We start from the raw sequence: 13,699 nt of genomic DNA on the forward strand, positions 1-13,699 counted from the left end.
TTGGAGACAGAGTGGTGGGGGTGGAGGTGGGGGGTGGGGTGTCAGGCAGATTTGAAGGAAGAGGGAGCGTCAGGCAGGAGAAAGGGTTTGAGCAAGAGATCAGAGGCAGGAGAATCGAGAACAAGGCACAGTTAAAAGGTGATCTTGGGGTGAACAGGGAGTATAAGTTGAGATGTAGTGGGAGTACAGGGGAGAGAGGTGACAGTGCCTTCAAGTCGATAGCCGGGAATTCCTGCCTGACTAGAGAGGAACGGGTAACCACCAAAGGTTACTGAGTGCACAGTGACCTTTTAGAAAAAAATCATCTGGGTAAGAGTGAAGTACCGACTGGAGGAGGTAAAGGATTCATTCATTCAATAGTACTTATTGAGCGCTTACTATGTGCAGAGCACCGTACTAAGCGCTTGGAATGTACAGTAAAGGATGGAGACAGAAGCAGAGTTTCATTCCTCCCCTTCCTGACCCTGAGCTCAACACCCACCTGGGTAGAACAAATGCCGTCTACCTGCAAATTCTCACTACAGAGGAAGCACTGGACTCTACCCATACACCTGCTGTTTGTTACATGGGGAAAATCCAACTTAGGCTAAGAAAGTTGATTATGTCCATGTAAGGTTCACTCATATGCATCCGTTCTCCCCCTTTAGACTGTAGGCTCCTTGAGGGCCGGGAATGGGTCCACCAAATGGGCTATGTTGCCCTCACCCAAGCAATTAGTACAGTGCTCTGCGTACAGTAAGCACAGCGCTTAGCACAGTGCCTGGCACATAATAATAATAATGATAATGTTGGCATTTGTTAAGCACTTACTATGTGCAGAGCACTGTTCTAAGTGCTGGGATAGATATAGGGTAATCAGATTGTCCCACGTGGGGCTCACATTTTTTAATCCCCATTTTTACAGATGAGGTCACTGAGGCACAGAGAAGTGAAGTGACTTGCCCAAGGTCACACAGCAGACAAGTGGCGGAGCCGGGATTAGAACCCATGACCTCTGACTCCCAAGCCTGGGCTCTTTCCACTAAGCCACGCTGCTTAACAAATACCACAGTTCTTCTCAGTAAATACCATGGTTTGACTGATCTTTACTGAGCGCTTACTGGGTGCAGAGCGCTGCATTAAGCACTTGGGAGTGTACGATATAACAGAGTTGGAAGACATGTTCCCTGCCCACCACAAGCTTAAAGTCTAGAGGGGGAGACAGACATTAATATAAATTACAGATACGTACATAAATGCTGAGGGGGGAGGCGGTGAACGAGAGGTACAAATCCCAGGACAAGGGCGACACAGAAGGGAGTGGGAGAAGAGAAAATGAAGGCCTAGTCGGGGCAGGTCTCTTGGAGGAGATGTGCCTTCAGTAAGGCTTTGAAAGTGGGGAGAGTGATCATCTGTTGGATATGAGGGAGGAGTTCCATAACAAGAGGAGGTAGGATGTGGGCGCGAGGCTGGCGGCGAATAGATGAGATCGAGTTACAGCGAGTAGGGTGGCATTAGAGGAACGAAAGTGTGTGGTCTGGATTGCAGCAGGATGTGAGGTGATTGAGTGCTTCAAAAGCCAGTGGTGAGGAGTTTCTGTTTGTTGTGGAGGTGGATGGGCAACCCCTGGAGGTTCTTGAGGAGTAGGGCAACGTGGACTGAATGCTTTTATAGAAAAATGATCCGGGCAGTAGAGTGAAGTACGGACTGGAGTGGAGAGAGGCGGGATGCAGGGAGGTCAGCGGGGAGGCTGAGGCAGCTATCAAGGCAGGAGAGGATAAGTGCTTCGACGAATGTGACAGCAGTTCGGATGGAGGGAAAAGGGCAGATTTCGGCAATGCTGTGAAGGTTGAACCGACAGGATCTGGTGACAGGCTCAATGTGTGGGTTGAAAGAGAAAAATGAGTCAAGGATAACACCAGGATTATAGACTTGTGAGACAGGGAGGTGGTGGAGGTGTCTACAGTGATGGGAAAGTCACGGGGAGGACAGGGTTTGGGTGGGAAGACAGAGTTCTGTTTTGGATGGGTTAAGATTGAGGTATCGGCCGGTTATCTAAGCAGATGTCCCGAAGGCAGGAGGAGACGTGAGACCGCTGAGGGGAAGAGAGATCAGGGCTGAAGATGTAGATTTGGGAATCATCCGCATAGAGGCGGTAGCTGAAGTCACGGGAGTGAATGAGTTCTCCAAGCGAGTGGGGTTAGATGGCCAACAGAACAGGACCCAGAACTGAGCCTCGAGGAACTCAAATCAATCCTATTTATTGAGCTCTTACTGTGTGCAGAGCACTGTTCTAAGCACTTGAGTACAATATAAGATTCGGCAGACACGTCCCCTCCCAAGCTTACAGTCCCGAGCAGCAGACAGACATTAATACAAATAAAGTACAGCTATGTACATATGTACATCCATGGAAACTGCCTCCATCCCTCCTGCCCCTCTGGGGCCCTGCTCCTGGAGAGCTCCGTGCATGCCGGTCTGGGGATAAAAGCTGCTGCCTTGTGTTGCTGAACTTTTACTTTCCAAGTGCCTAATACAAAGCTCTGCGCACATTAAGCGTTCAATAAATAGGACTGAATGAATGAAACGCCACTGGCAACCCTCCCTCCCCCACACCAGCCGGTCAGCCAGTCAAGCTGCCTCCTCGGGAACTGGCCCCGACTCTCCTTCACGCCATGGAGGAGACTCCATCCTGTCCCGCCTTCCACCACTCCGGCGGGCCCGGCACGCTGAGCCCAGAGGAATCCTGAAATTCTGCTTTTCTAGCCACAGAACCTTAGTGAGTTTGCTTTTATTCTGTGTGATTACGTTTTAACATTCGATCATTCCTGATGTGTCTCTCTCCAGTCCCTTCACCCCACTTCTACTCGATTGTGAACCTTCCCAAAGGAAAGGGGCCATGTCGAATTTTCACCTGTGGATTCTCTCCCAGCGCTTAGTGCAGTGCTCTGCACACAGTGAGAGCTTAATTGGTACTTTATTATACTATGAAGAGGGAGGAGTCGAGGATAATACCAAGGATGTGGGCTTGCGAGACTGTGAGGATGGTGATGTTGTCCACTGTGATAGGCGCTGTGCTCGACTCACACAATCATTCAGAAAAATACTGCACCCTCAATAGGTGTCCAACAAATTCTTTAGGTTGACTGTTTCACTCCCATAGTATTTCTCATCTTTGGGGCGCATCCCTGATTTTCCAGCTTGGAGATGTAGGGCGGGTAACTCCCCTGGGACAGGTCCCCACTTGCTTAATGATCGAGGATCTGATTTTCAATCCCTTCCCGATTTGGAGACCAATCATGAAGAGAGCAGCATGCCCTAACATCACAATGTTCAATATCTGAGTTGGGAAGCAAGAACTCCAAACTGCTCAGAGGGGGCACTAGGTGTGCACCAGAGTCCTTCGGGAATAGGCCTCGGATAATCAGTATTATTTATTGAGCACCTGTGTGCAAAGCACTGTACTAATCGCTTGGGAGAGTACAATACAACAGAGTTGACAGCCACATGCCCGGCCCACAACAAAGTTTGCAGTCCAGAGGGCGGGGACAGACATTAATATAAATTATGGATCTACATGTGAGTGCTGGGGGACGGGTGAATAATGGGAGCAAAATCAGGGCGACGGGGACACAAAATTTCATTGCCGAACCTTCTTATCTTTCTCGGATCCATCGGTGAGCAGCACTCCTTTGGCCTGCATATGTCGGTACAGCACCCGCTGTAACGCAGACATGTCGCACTTGATCACATACTCCACCTGAAATGAACCAGAAGAGATACCCATTGTAAAGAAATGAATAAATGACCAAATAGAAAACTCCACAAAAAACGACAGAGGTTCTTTAAATGGACCCCTCACCCCGAACCAGCAAGGCCAAACCTCTGTTCGGCTGGCAGCTTTTTACCTTTTCAGGCAACTGAGCTTCTACTTCTTTCTTTAATCGCCTGAGGAGGAAGGGACGTAGAACTTTGTGTAAACGGCGGATAATGAGAATAGTTTCTTCTTCGTTCAGGTCCACCTATTTTTACCAAATGGGAGATAAAAAAGTAAAACCTTTTCAATCAAGGAGGAGACAGGTCTCATTTACGGCTTTTGGCCAAGTTGTTTCGATCTCCAATTCGGAAGCTCTCTGCAGAAACCCCAGTTTAAAGAGTCTGTTGGTCGCTCTCTCAAAGTGACACATTTCATTCAGGAGTCAGAAAAGAGGAACTTCTGCTTTCAGCCCTTGATCTTTCAAAATTTTTTTCAGAGCAAGTCATTATGAAACCAACTTAGAAATTCAAAACGTAGTTTATTATAAGGTAGGGATTTAACAAGGACGGACGCTCTAAGATTCAGTACTCCGCACTCTTTCCAATGATACCTTATAATAATTAATGATAATTATGGTATGTGTTGAGCACTTATTATGTGCCAAGCACTGTACTAAGAGCCAGATATAAGTTAAACAGGTTGGGCACAGTCTCTGCCCCCCACAAAGGGCCTCACAGTCTAAGTAGGACAGAGAAGGGGTACTGAATCCCCATTTTACAGATGAGGGTACTGAATCACAGACAAGTTAAGAGACTTGCCCAAGGTCACGCGGCAGAGAAGTGACAGAGCCAGAATTAGAATCCAGTGCCCTTTCCACTACCAGGTCAAGATGTTTCCTTTGCCGCTTATTAAACTTTGCATTTCAAAATGTAACACTGGCACTGGATACGTACATGTCGATCTGGTCCTATAATTTTTAAGATAACTACTAAATCGCCTTCCACCATGCTGCTTATAGGCCACCCCCGCTGCCCACCACCAAAAAAATTTAAGATCCCACTTCCTTTTCTCTTTTCAGATGACAAACGGGACTTCTCATAGTTCAGCAAAGAAAATGGTTGCTAGTGGCGGGCTTTCTTTTTACATACCTTTTCTCCCGTCATGGCAAAAGGAGCATTAAACCACTGCTCGAAGGTACTGCAGCTCTTGAAGATGGTAGGCAGCAAGAAATTGAGCAGGGCCCACAGTTCAGGTAGCTTGTTCTGTAGTGGAGTGCCTGTTAGCAGCAAACGGCGTGGAGCTACGTAGTGTGTGTTGAGGACTTGAGTTAGCTTACAATGATGATTCTTCATCCTGTGACCTTCATCTACAATCATGTACTTCCAGCGAATCTGCTCAAATGTGACATTTAAGGGCGAGGGGAAGGAGAGGAAGAGCGAGTCACCCAGAGTTTCAAGGAAAGAGGAATTTTTATCCTTCCGACGCAAGGTAAGAATCGGAACTAAGTCTCCATGCAACTAAGCCCCTATTCTTCCAGAGGGATAGACTACTCTCATACCCTGTCAGCTGTTCCAGTGAGGAACGCTGCCCAACGACCCCTGGCCCCCACCGATCGGACCGTATACGACTCTTGTCTACAAACAACTGCATCTTCCTTGCGGGAGTCTATTGTAATGCACATTCCCTGCTGTGGAGATTTAGTAACAGAGTCTTCCTTGACGCTCCCTTCATTAGGAGCTCCCAAAGTCCAGCCCACTCGTCATTCTTACCTTGGCAAGAATATGTTTATCTTTAATGATGTACTCATACGTAGTGAGCAAGACATTAAACTTTCCACTTCGAAGCTGAGGTACAAAAGCACGTCTTGCTGCTGGAGAGCCCTGGTCAAAACAAACACAAGTTGAAACTTCCAGGAAAGGGAGAAACCCGAAATTACGAGTAACAACTGGGAGCTTAACGGTGTCAGCGAGACACACGCGTGGGGTGGCGTAGGAGGCGAGAGGAAATGTGAGACTGCACGGGAGATGAGTAAGCCCGGGCTAACGAGATGGAACTGGGAGTCATCCACAGAGGCGGGAGTTGAAGGGTTAGGAGCGAACGAGCTCCTGACAGAGGTGAACAAAAGGAGCAGGGCCACCCGTAATATAGCCCTGAGAGAGTGGGGTGAGAAGAGGAGCTGGTGACAGAGACCGAGGAGCCAAGAGAAGAGGAAGGAGAACCAGGAAAACTATCAGCAAAACCAAAGTCACAGAGCATTTCCAGGAGAAGCAGGCGACACATGGTGTCAAAGGCGGGCGACACGTCATGAGGGATGAGGACAGAATCCGTTAGACTGACAAGAAAGTCATCGGTAACCTCAGAGAACGTAGTCTCTGTGAAGCGGAAGGGGTAGAAATCAGACTGTAGTGGGTCAAGGGGGGAGTTGGAGGAGATGAAATGGTAGCAACAGTCTACTCCAGGAGTTTGCGCAGAAATGCGATTAGAGAGATGTGGAAATAGCTGGAGGGTGCAATGGGATCCAGAGAAGGCTTTTCTTAGCAGAGGGGAGATTTGAGCCTGTTTGAAGGCAGAGGGGAAAGGGGCCATCAGAGCACGAGGGGTTGGAAATGACAGGGAGGACAGAAGGGTGAGAGCAAGAGGGGATGGGGGAGATTTTGAAAGTAGGCAGAAGAGGAGCTGTTGACAGAAGGCTGGGGAAGATGAGCATGGACAATGTAGGATGAGACGTAGTTGAGTCGGTGAGTGGGAGGACTTTGGGGAAACTCATGCCTGAGGGTTTCTATTTTTTCAACAGAGTAGCTAGCGAGGTCGCCAAGGGGAAAGGATGGGTGAAGCGGGGGCATTGGGTGTTTTAGGATGGAGCCGAAGGTGTAGAATACTCGGTGGTCACAACAGGCATGGAAGCGGATGACGGTAGAGGGCAAGAGAGGGTGAATTTGATGTGGCAGGAGAGGTGTCTACATTTCCATCAACAGCACTCTGCAGCGTGACCAAAGGAAGTGTACTGTGAAGCTGACCCAAGGCTGGGGGCGTTGGTAGTGTGACGGTAACGGAAGGATGAATGCAGGCAGCGTGACCTGATGGAAAGGGCAGAGGCCAGGGAGTCAGGGGATCTGGGTTCCGATCCCATCTCTGCCACTTGCCCGCTGTGACCTGGGGCAAGTCACTTGGCTTTTCTGTGCCTCAGTTGCCTTATCTGCAAAATGAGGCTTCGATATCCATTCTCCCTCCTACTTAGTGAGCCCAGCGTGAGACACGGACTATGCCCATCCGGTGCTTGGCACATAGTAAGAGCTTAAATATGACAGTGATAATGGAGAATGGGGGGGTGGGGGGTGGGAAGGGATTTGAGTTCCATGGAGAGAATGGTACTGAGGACACGGATTTGTGCATCAATGGAGGGAAGAGTTGGTATGGAGTCCAGGACAGGCATGATGGCTTGGGATAAATGGAGGGGCTCTTAAGATCAGAGCTTTCTGTTTGGGGTGGGTGGGTGGAAGAGAACAGTTTTGCCAGGAAGGGGCATATGGGTGAGGTGGCAGGTTAGGAGGTCAGAGGGGGATTTCGAAGCTGATGAAGCTAGAAATGGTACGATGACTTGTGATGAGATCCAGCGTGTGATCCAGTTGGGGCGTGGGTGTGTTGGAACGGAGGTCCAAGGCTTTGCAGAATGAGAGGAAGGCAGGCAACTGGCGGGGGAGAGCGGGAAAATCCACAAGGTGTTCAAGTTCCCAAAGGTCAATGTAGAAGAGGAAAAGGAGAGGACAGAAAGGCATCAAAGTGGAAGCAAGGCGAGGTGGGGAGTGTAGACTGAGACTAGTAATCATACTTGTGTTGCACTCTCCCAAATGCTTAGTACAGTGCCCTGCACACAGTAAGCTCTCAATAAAAACCACTGATTAAATGACGGATAAGAGGTGATAGAGGCGGATGGGTGGTACAGGTGGGATAGTGCAAAAATGACCTGGGGGAGGGGAGGGAAGAGGCAAATCCTTCCCTTTACCCTACAGGTCAGGAGCAGAAGGAGCAAGTGAGACACCCTGGGCAAGTCAGGACTGTGATGACAAGGAGTGAATATGACAGAAACAGGTTGAGCACGAAGGAGAGTTGGCTCCCGACAGAATGAAGGGGCTCCAGAGGCCACATTTAGAGTTGCACGGTGGGGTGATGGGAGGGAGAAGAGTGTGAGAGGTGGACAGAGATCGGACAGGAGCGAAGCTTTTGTTTCACATGTCTCCCCACGCCTGAAAAACCTCCAATGGTTACCCATTCCTTTCAACATACCACAGAACAAAACAAAGGAACAAACATCAAGCGGGAACCTCTGACCATTGGGTTTAAGGCGTTCCACCAGTTCTCTCCCTCTTACTTATCCACTGTCTTCTTCCACTAGACCCCGAGTCGTATTCTTCATTCTTTCCAAGCTCATCTTCTCAGGGTACCTGGGCTCTCAACTTGCTTGCCTCCAGCCACGCAATCAAGCCCTCTCTCCCACTTGTAAACCCCATTCCCCTTCAATCCGCCAGACTGTACTCGTCCCGTCTTCTGGGCCCTGCGGAAATTCTCCTCCTCCAAGAGCCTTTCCCTGATTAATCTTTCATCTCCCCGGGTGGTACCCACCCAACTACCACCTCGGCACTCACGCATCAGTAATAATTGTAATCATGGTACTTGTTAAGCGCTAACTACGTGCCAAGCACTGTTCTAAGCGCTGGGTTAGAGACAAGCTAATCAGGCTCACACTCTTATCCCCATTTTACAGATGAGGTAACAGGCACAGGAGGTAAGTGACTCACCCAAGGTCACACAGCAGACACGTGGCAGAGCTGGGATTAAAGCCCCGGTCCTCCTGACTCCCGGGCCCGTGCTCTATTCAATAAGCCATGCCGCTTCCCTAATTGCATTGATAACCAGTACACTTCTGAACATATTGACTTACACACTCTATCTTTTAAGCACTTATCTGTATTTTCTTCTTCCTCTTATCTGTAATGTATTTTGTGTCTGTCTCCTTTCTTAGATTGCCAACTCCTGGAGAGCAGGGATTGCATCTTCCTCTATTGTACTCTCTCAAAAATTTACTCCTGCGCTCTGCACATAGTAAGTACTGAAAAAAAGCTCGAGTACCACAAACACAACACTTAAAGGAGAGCACCAAATAGGCAATAGGTGACACAAAAGTGAAAACCGACTGTGGAATGGTCTGGTGGCTCTAGGGACACCACAGGCATTCCTCAAGCCACTTCCAGGCCAGTCACTTTCAGGGTTAAGTTTGGCTTTACAATCATTTCTGGGAGACCAGTGATGCAAACGAGATGTCTGGGAAGTCTCATCGCATGCGTTGGCAAAGGGACTGCCAAGGCAAGGCACTGTAGCGGGGAGGCCATCGATAGCAGACAATGGGGACTGATCATGGAAAACTCCAGCGGGCCCTAGAGCGGGAAGCTGCAGCGCAGGAAAAGGCGAGAGATTATCTTGGATGCAAATAGGAGGCTCCTGCAGGTAGTTCTGTGAATTAATGAACTGTGGCGGTGGGGTGGGGGCGGGGGCGGGGGTGTTTTGGGGGGGAATGTTTAGACCCCCTGGGAGCAGTTTCTGAAAAAGGCTGAAAACTCCTTTCTTTACTGAATCACAATTTGCTTCATCCAAGTTCCCAAATTCTCTCTTAAGTCACTAAGAAAAATGACAAAACAAGAAACATGAGTCAAAGTGCAGACCACAATCGGCTATAAAAATACCACAGCTTAATATGCTTACATAGGAGAAAAACGCTTATCAATGCTGTAGATATTAGCTGAAGAGGTATGTCATCTAAGTATATAAAAAGATGCTATACTTATTATTGCTTTAGGATCATAAAACTTTATTATTCAGTCTATCAACTAGCAACCCTCCTTGACAAATTTTTGGAAGCTTAGCCATATAGATAATAATAATAATAATAGTAATAATAATATAATAAAAACAATGATATTAGCACCTGTTAAGCGCTTACCATGTGCCAAGTACTGTTTTAAGCACTGGAGTAGGTGACAAGTTCATCGGGTCGGGCACGGTCCCTGTCCCACATGGGGTTCATGGATGGAGTTAGGATTTTATCCCCATTTTACAGATGAGGTAACTGAGGCCCAGAGAAGGGAAGTAGGTGACCTCTCCAAGGTCACACTGCCGCCAAGTGGCAGAGCTGGGGTCAGAAGCCACGTCCTGTGACTCCCAGGCCCGCGCTCTTTCCACTAGGCCATGCTGCTTCTCCGTAGATCTCAGACCTGTGGGTCAACACCACGTGCCCTTACTTTTCTCCTAAACACCTTGGGTGGGGAAAACCCAGCAGCTTCCCCGCAATATTTTCTCACATTAACCCTGCACTTTCCCTTAGTGCAGCATACAAGAGTCTTAGGAATTTGGTGAGTGGTCCAAGGGTTGAAATATCTGTCCACTGCTAGTCTCTAGGCATAACACTATCAACAAAATCTCCTGAATACCTACACTACATTAGGCATTTAGGGACCATATTGGCATTAAGCGGTGGTATTTGAGTACTTATTGTACGCAGAGCAGTGGGAGAGTGATTACAAGAACTTGGTAGACCCGATCCCCGCCCACAAGGGGCTTACCGTCTAGAGAGGGAGACAGACATTAAAATGAATCACAGATCTGTATATAAGGGATGTGGGGTGAATAACGGGCTTAAAGGGGACAGATCCAAGTGCGCAAACGACGCTGAACAGAGAGGGAAGTTGGGGAGATGAGGGCTTAGTCAGGGAGATGTAATTTTAGTAAGGTTTTGAAGGTGGGTGGGGTGACGGTCTGTCACATATAATAATAATGTTGGTATTTGTTAAGTGCTTACTGTGTGCAGAGCACTGTTCTAAGCGCTGGGGTAGATACAGGGGAATCAGGTCATCCCACACGAGGCTCACAGTCTTCATCCCCACTTTACAGATGAGGTAACTGAGGCACAGAGAAGTTAAGTGACTTGCCCAAAGTCACACAGCTGAGAAGTGGCAGAGCCGGGATTCGAACCCATGACCTCTGATTCCCAAGCCCGGGCTCTTTCCACTGAGCCACGCTGCTTCTCATATGGCACGGGAGGGCGTTCCAGGCCAGAGAGAGGATATGCACAAGGGGTCCAGGGTCACACCTCCTCCAAGAGGCCTTCCCCGATTAGGCCCTCTTTCCCCGACTCTCTCCTTTCTGTGTTTACGCACTTGGATCTGTACTTGGAATTCACCCCACCCTCAGGCCCACAGAACTTCAATGTTCATATCTGCAATTTATTTATATTAGTGTCTGTCTCCCCCTCTAGACTGTAAGCTCGCTGTAGCCAGGGAACGGGCCTACCAGCTCTTGTTGTTCTGTGCTCTCCCAAAGGCTCAGTACAGTGTCCTGCACAGAGTAAGCACACAAATACCACTGATTGATTGTAGAGACAGACGAGACTGAGGTTGAATAAGGACGCTGGTGTCAGAGGAACCAAGTGTGCGGTCTGAGTTGTAGTAGGAAGGCAGGGAGGAAAGTAGGAGGGGGAAAGCCGACCGAGGGCTTATAGAAAGGAATATCTGTTTGATGAAGTGGATGGGCAGCCACTGGAGGTTCTTGAGGAGCGGGGAGGCGGGGACTGAAAGGTGTTTTGAGAAAAATGAACCAGGCAGCCGAGTGCAGTACGGACTGGAGCGGGGAAGAGACGGGAGGCGGGAAGGTCAGTGAGGAGGCAGATGCAGTAGGTAAGGTGGGAAACGATGAGTGCTCCGATCAGCATGGTAGCAGTCGGGATGGACACACTGAACACTTACGCATAATTGAGAGGACAGAAACAACGGTGAATAGAGCAACAAATAACTCCCTCCCCTGTGATTAATTTACTGATAATCTCCTTTAAAAACTAACCCTGTAATTATCAACTATTTATGGCAGGGAAGGAGGAGCATGGTCTAGTTTTCTTGTCTATAAAATGGGAATAACAACTCCCGCCTCCCCCTACCTCACAGAGTATTTGGAGGATAAAAGATTTGAGGTGGGTAAATGTGAAAGCAATTCTGTTTTCCAAAGTGTTATACCAGCTCTCTTTCTGGGATCTTCTTGTCTTGACCTTCCTACTACTTCCTCCTCTCCTGCCCTCATTAGCATTGCAAACACAAGATCCTGGTAACAGGGCCTTCTCGTGTGCAGGATGCTTTCTGCCTCCCTAGGGTTTAGAACCGTAAGACTCCCCCAAAGGAAAGAGCAATCCTTTCATAGAAATCTGACGATTCATGGGCAAATTCACTCTGACCGGGGGCACTGCTATGGAGGAGTACTCACCTGCAACAAGCGGCACACTGAAATACTAAAAACATTTCGCTTTATTTTACTAGCTTTTCACTCCAGTTAGCTTAAATGACAGTCTCAGGTTTCTGACTTTAAAATCGGGCATATTTGAACCCAGTGCTTCCGAGCATTTTACAAATGAGTCGTGTGCCACATCAACGTGTCAAGTGGCTGACAAGAAAGAGCCTTCTGCAGCACTGAGAATGCAGGACCTTACCTTGTAGGAGACCTTCACCACAGAAGGAGCCCATTTATCAAATTCGTACGCCCAGTTTGACAGAGTGCTACGTGGGGGAAAAAGAAAAGAGAGAACTATAAAATCTCATCTCACCTAATGAACAGTATATTCATGTTAAACAAATACAACCACCCGACCAGTTCCTCACAGATGGACTGTCACACTCACTTTTCCAAGACCAATCTATTTTTATATTAGCAGTTGGAAAACAAAATTCTAGTGGGCGCTAAATAAATACTATCGACTGATCCACAAGCCCAGGCAAGAATCATGGGTCATCCGGAGACGGGGGATTCGAGCAGATGACCTCTCCGGGGTCCTCCGGGATTCTCTTTGTGCAGCTGTGCTCCTAACCCATAGTGGGCAAGTGAGTAATTATGCGATTTTTAAAGACTTGAGGGTGAGATTTCCAATTTCCCTTCGGTAGTAATATCTGAGATGTAATAGCTTGCAAGTTAGAGACTCTGTTCTTGCCGTCTCTTTCTGTTGGAGCCTTGGGCAGGTCCCATTTCTTACTCAAAACAAAGCTAAAGGACTGGGCAGGTGTGAACGTAACTGACTGTGATTATGAGTAGATTTAGTAGGAGACAAAGAATATCTGCTAACAGGTGTTATTCCTCTCTAGAAGGAAGTTTTGCTAGGTAACTGAAACAGGAACAATGATCATCTAAACAAAAACCATGAAATTTCACAACTCTGCTCTTGAGAAAAGGAGCTTCAGCTTTTCACACTTACGAGAGAGGAACTATGATAAGGAAGGGTCCGTTGATACGCTTGTGTTCCATGAGGTATGTAATTAAAGCAATAGTCTGGATGGTTTTGCCCAGACCCATTTCGTCGGCTAGAATTCCATTCAGGTTATTGTTGTACAGCGATACCAGCCACTCCAAACCTTTAATCTTAAAACACAACCAGACAAAAATATAAATGTTTTTTTCTTAACACTCTCAAATGATCTAGTGAACACTTGTTTTAAATACAATACTTAGGAATTATTTTCTTCCACCTCTTGATCTCAAACAGTTGATCAGAAGAGATTTGATTAGATTTTTCCCTCTGATGGTATTAAAAGGAAGGTTGTCCCTTTAATAACCTTTTCTTTAAATTCCTGCCATCCAAAGTAACATTTATAAAAAGCAGTTAGGAACCATTCTGATTGTGACACCCTTTTGATCAACTGTCACCTTCCTGTGCCCTGAAGCAAACAATAAGCGACTGTCATAATGACTCTACCTCATTAGAGAGGCAGAAAACATCCGCTGGTTTGTAATTTACACCCCATTAAAGGACCAAAGATTTTGCTCCCCTCACTAGTTGCTTTCAAGTCTCTTCATTTACTTTGAGGCTCTGGAAACAATTTGTTCAGGGTGCTCCGGTTGGACCATCTAGTCTAAGGGAATTGATACGGAAAACCGAAT

General features: G+C 47.6%; 1 protein-coding gene across 4 annotated transcripts in view; it reads right to left on the bottom strand.

Moving 5' to 3' along the window:
* Window positions 1-13,699, bottom strand: part of SMARCA4 (SWI/SNF related, matrix associated, actin dependent regulator of chromatin, subfamily a, member 4) — a 98,708-nt gene that overhangs the window by 29,459 nt on the left and 55,550 nt on the right. For all 4 annotated transcript variants that reach the window (XM_029052722.2, XM_029052724.2, XM_029052723.2 and 1 more), the window contains 6 exons: window positions 13,017-13,180; window positions 12,261-12,327; window positions 5,506-5,616; window positions 4,885-5,127; window positions 3,888-4,001; window positions 3,632-3,739 (listed from right to left, as the gene is read on the bottom strand). In XM_029052722.2, the coding sequence (XP_028908555.1) occupies window positions 3,632-3,739; window positions 3,888-4,001; window positions 4,885-5,127; window positions 5,506-5,616; window positions 12,261-12,327; window positions 13,017-13,180 (807 nt within the window). The remainder of the gene's footprint in view (window positions 1-3,631; window positions 3,740-3,887; window positions 4,002-4,884; window positions 5,128-5,505; window positions 5,617-12,260; window positions 12,328-13,016; window positions 13,181-13,699) is intronic.

This window comes from Ornithorhynchus anatinus, chromosome X2 (assembly GCF_004115215.2).
Source record: "Ornithorhynchus anatinus isolate Pmale09 chromosome X2, mOrnAna1.pri.v4, whole genome shotgun sequence".
Classification (NCBI taxonomy): domain Eukaryota; kingdom Metazoa; phylum Chordata; class Mammalia; order Monotremata; family Ornithorhynchidae; genus Ornithorhynchus; species Ornithorhynchus anatinus.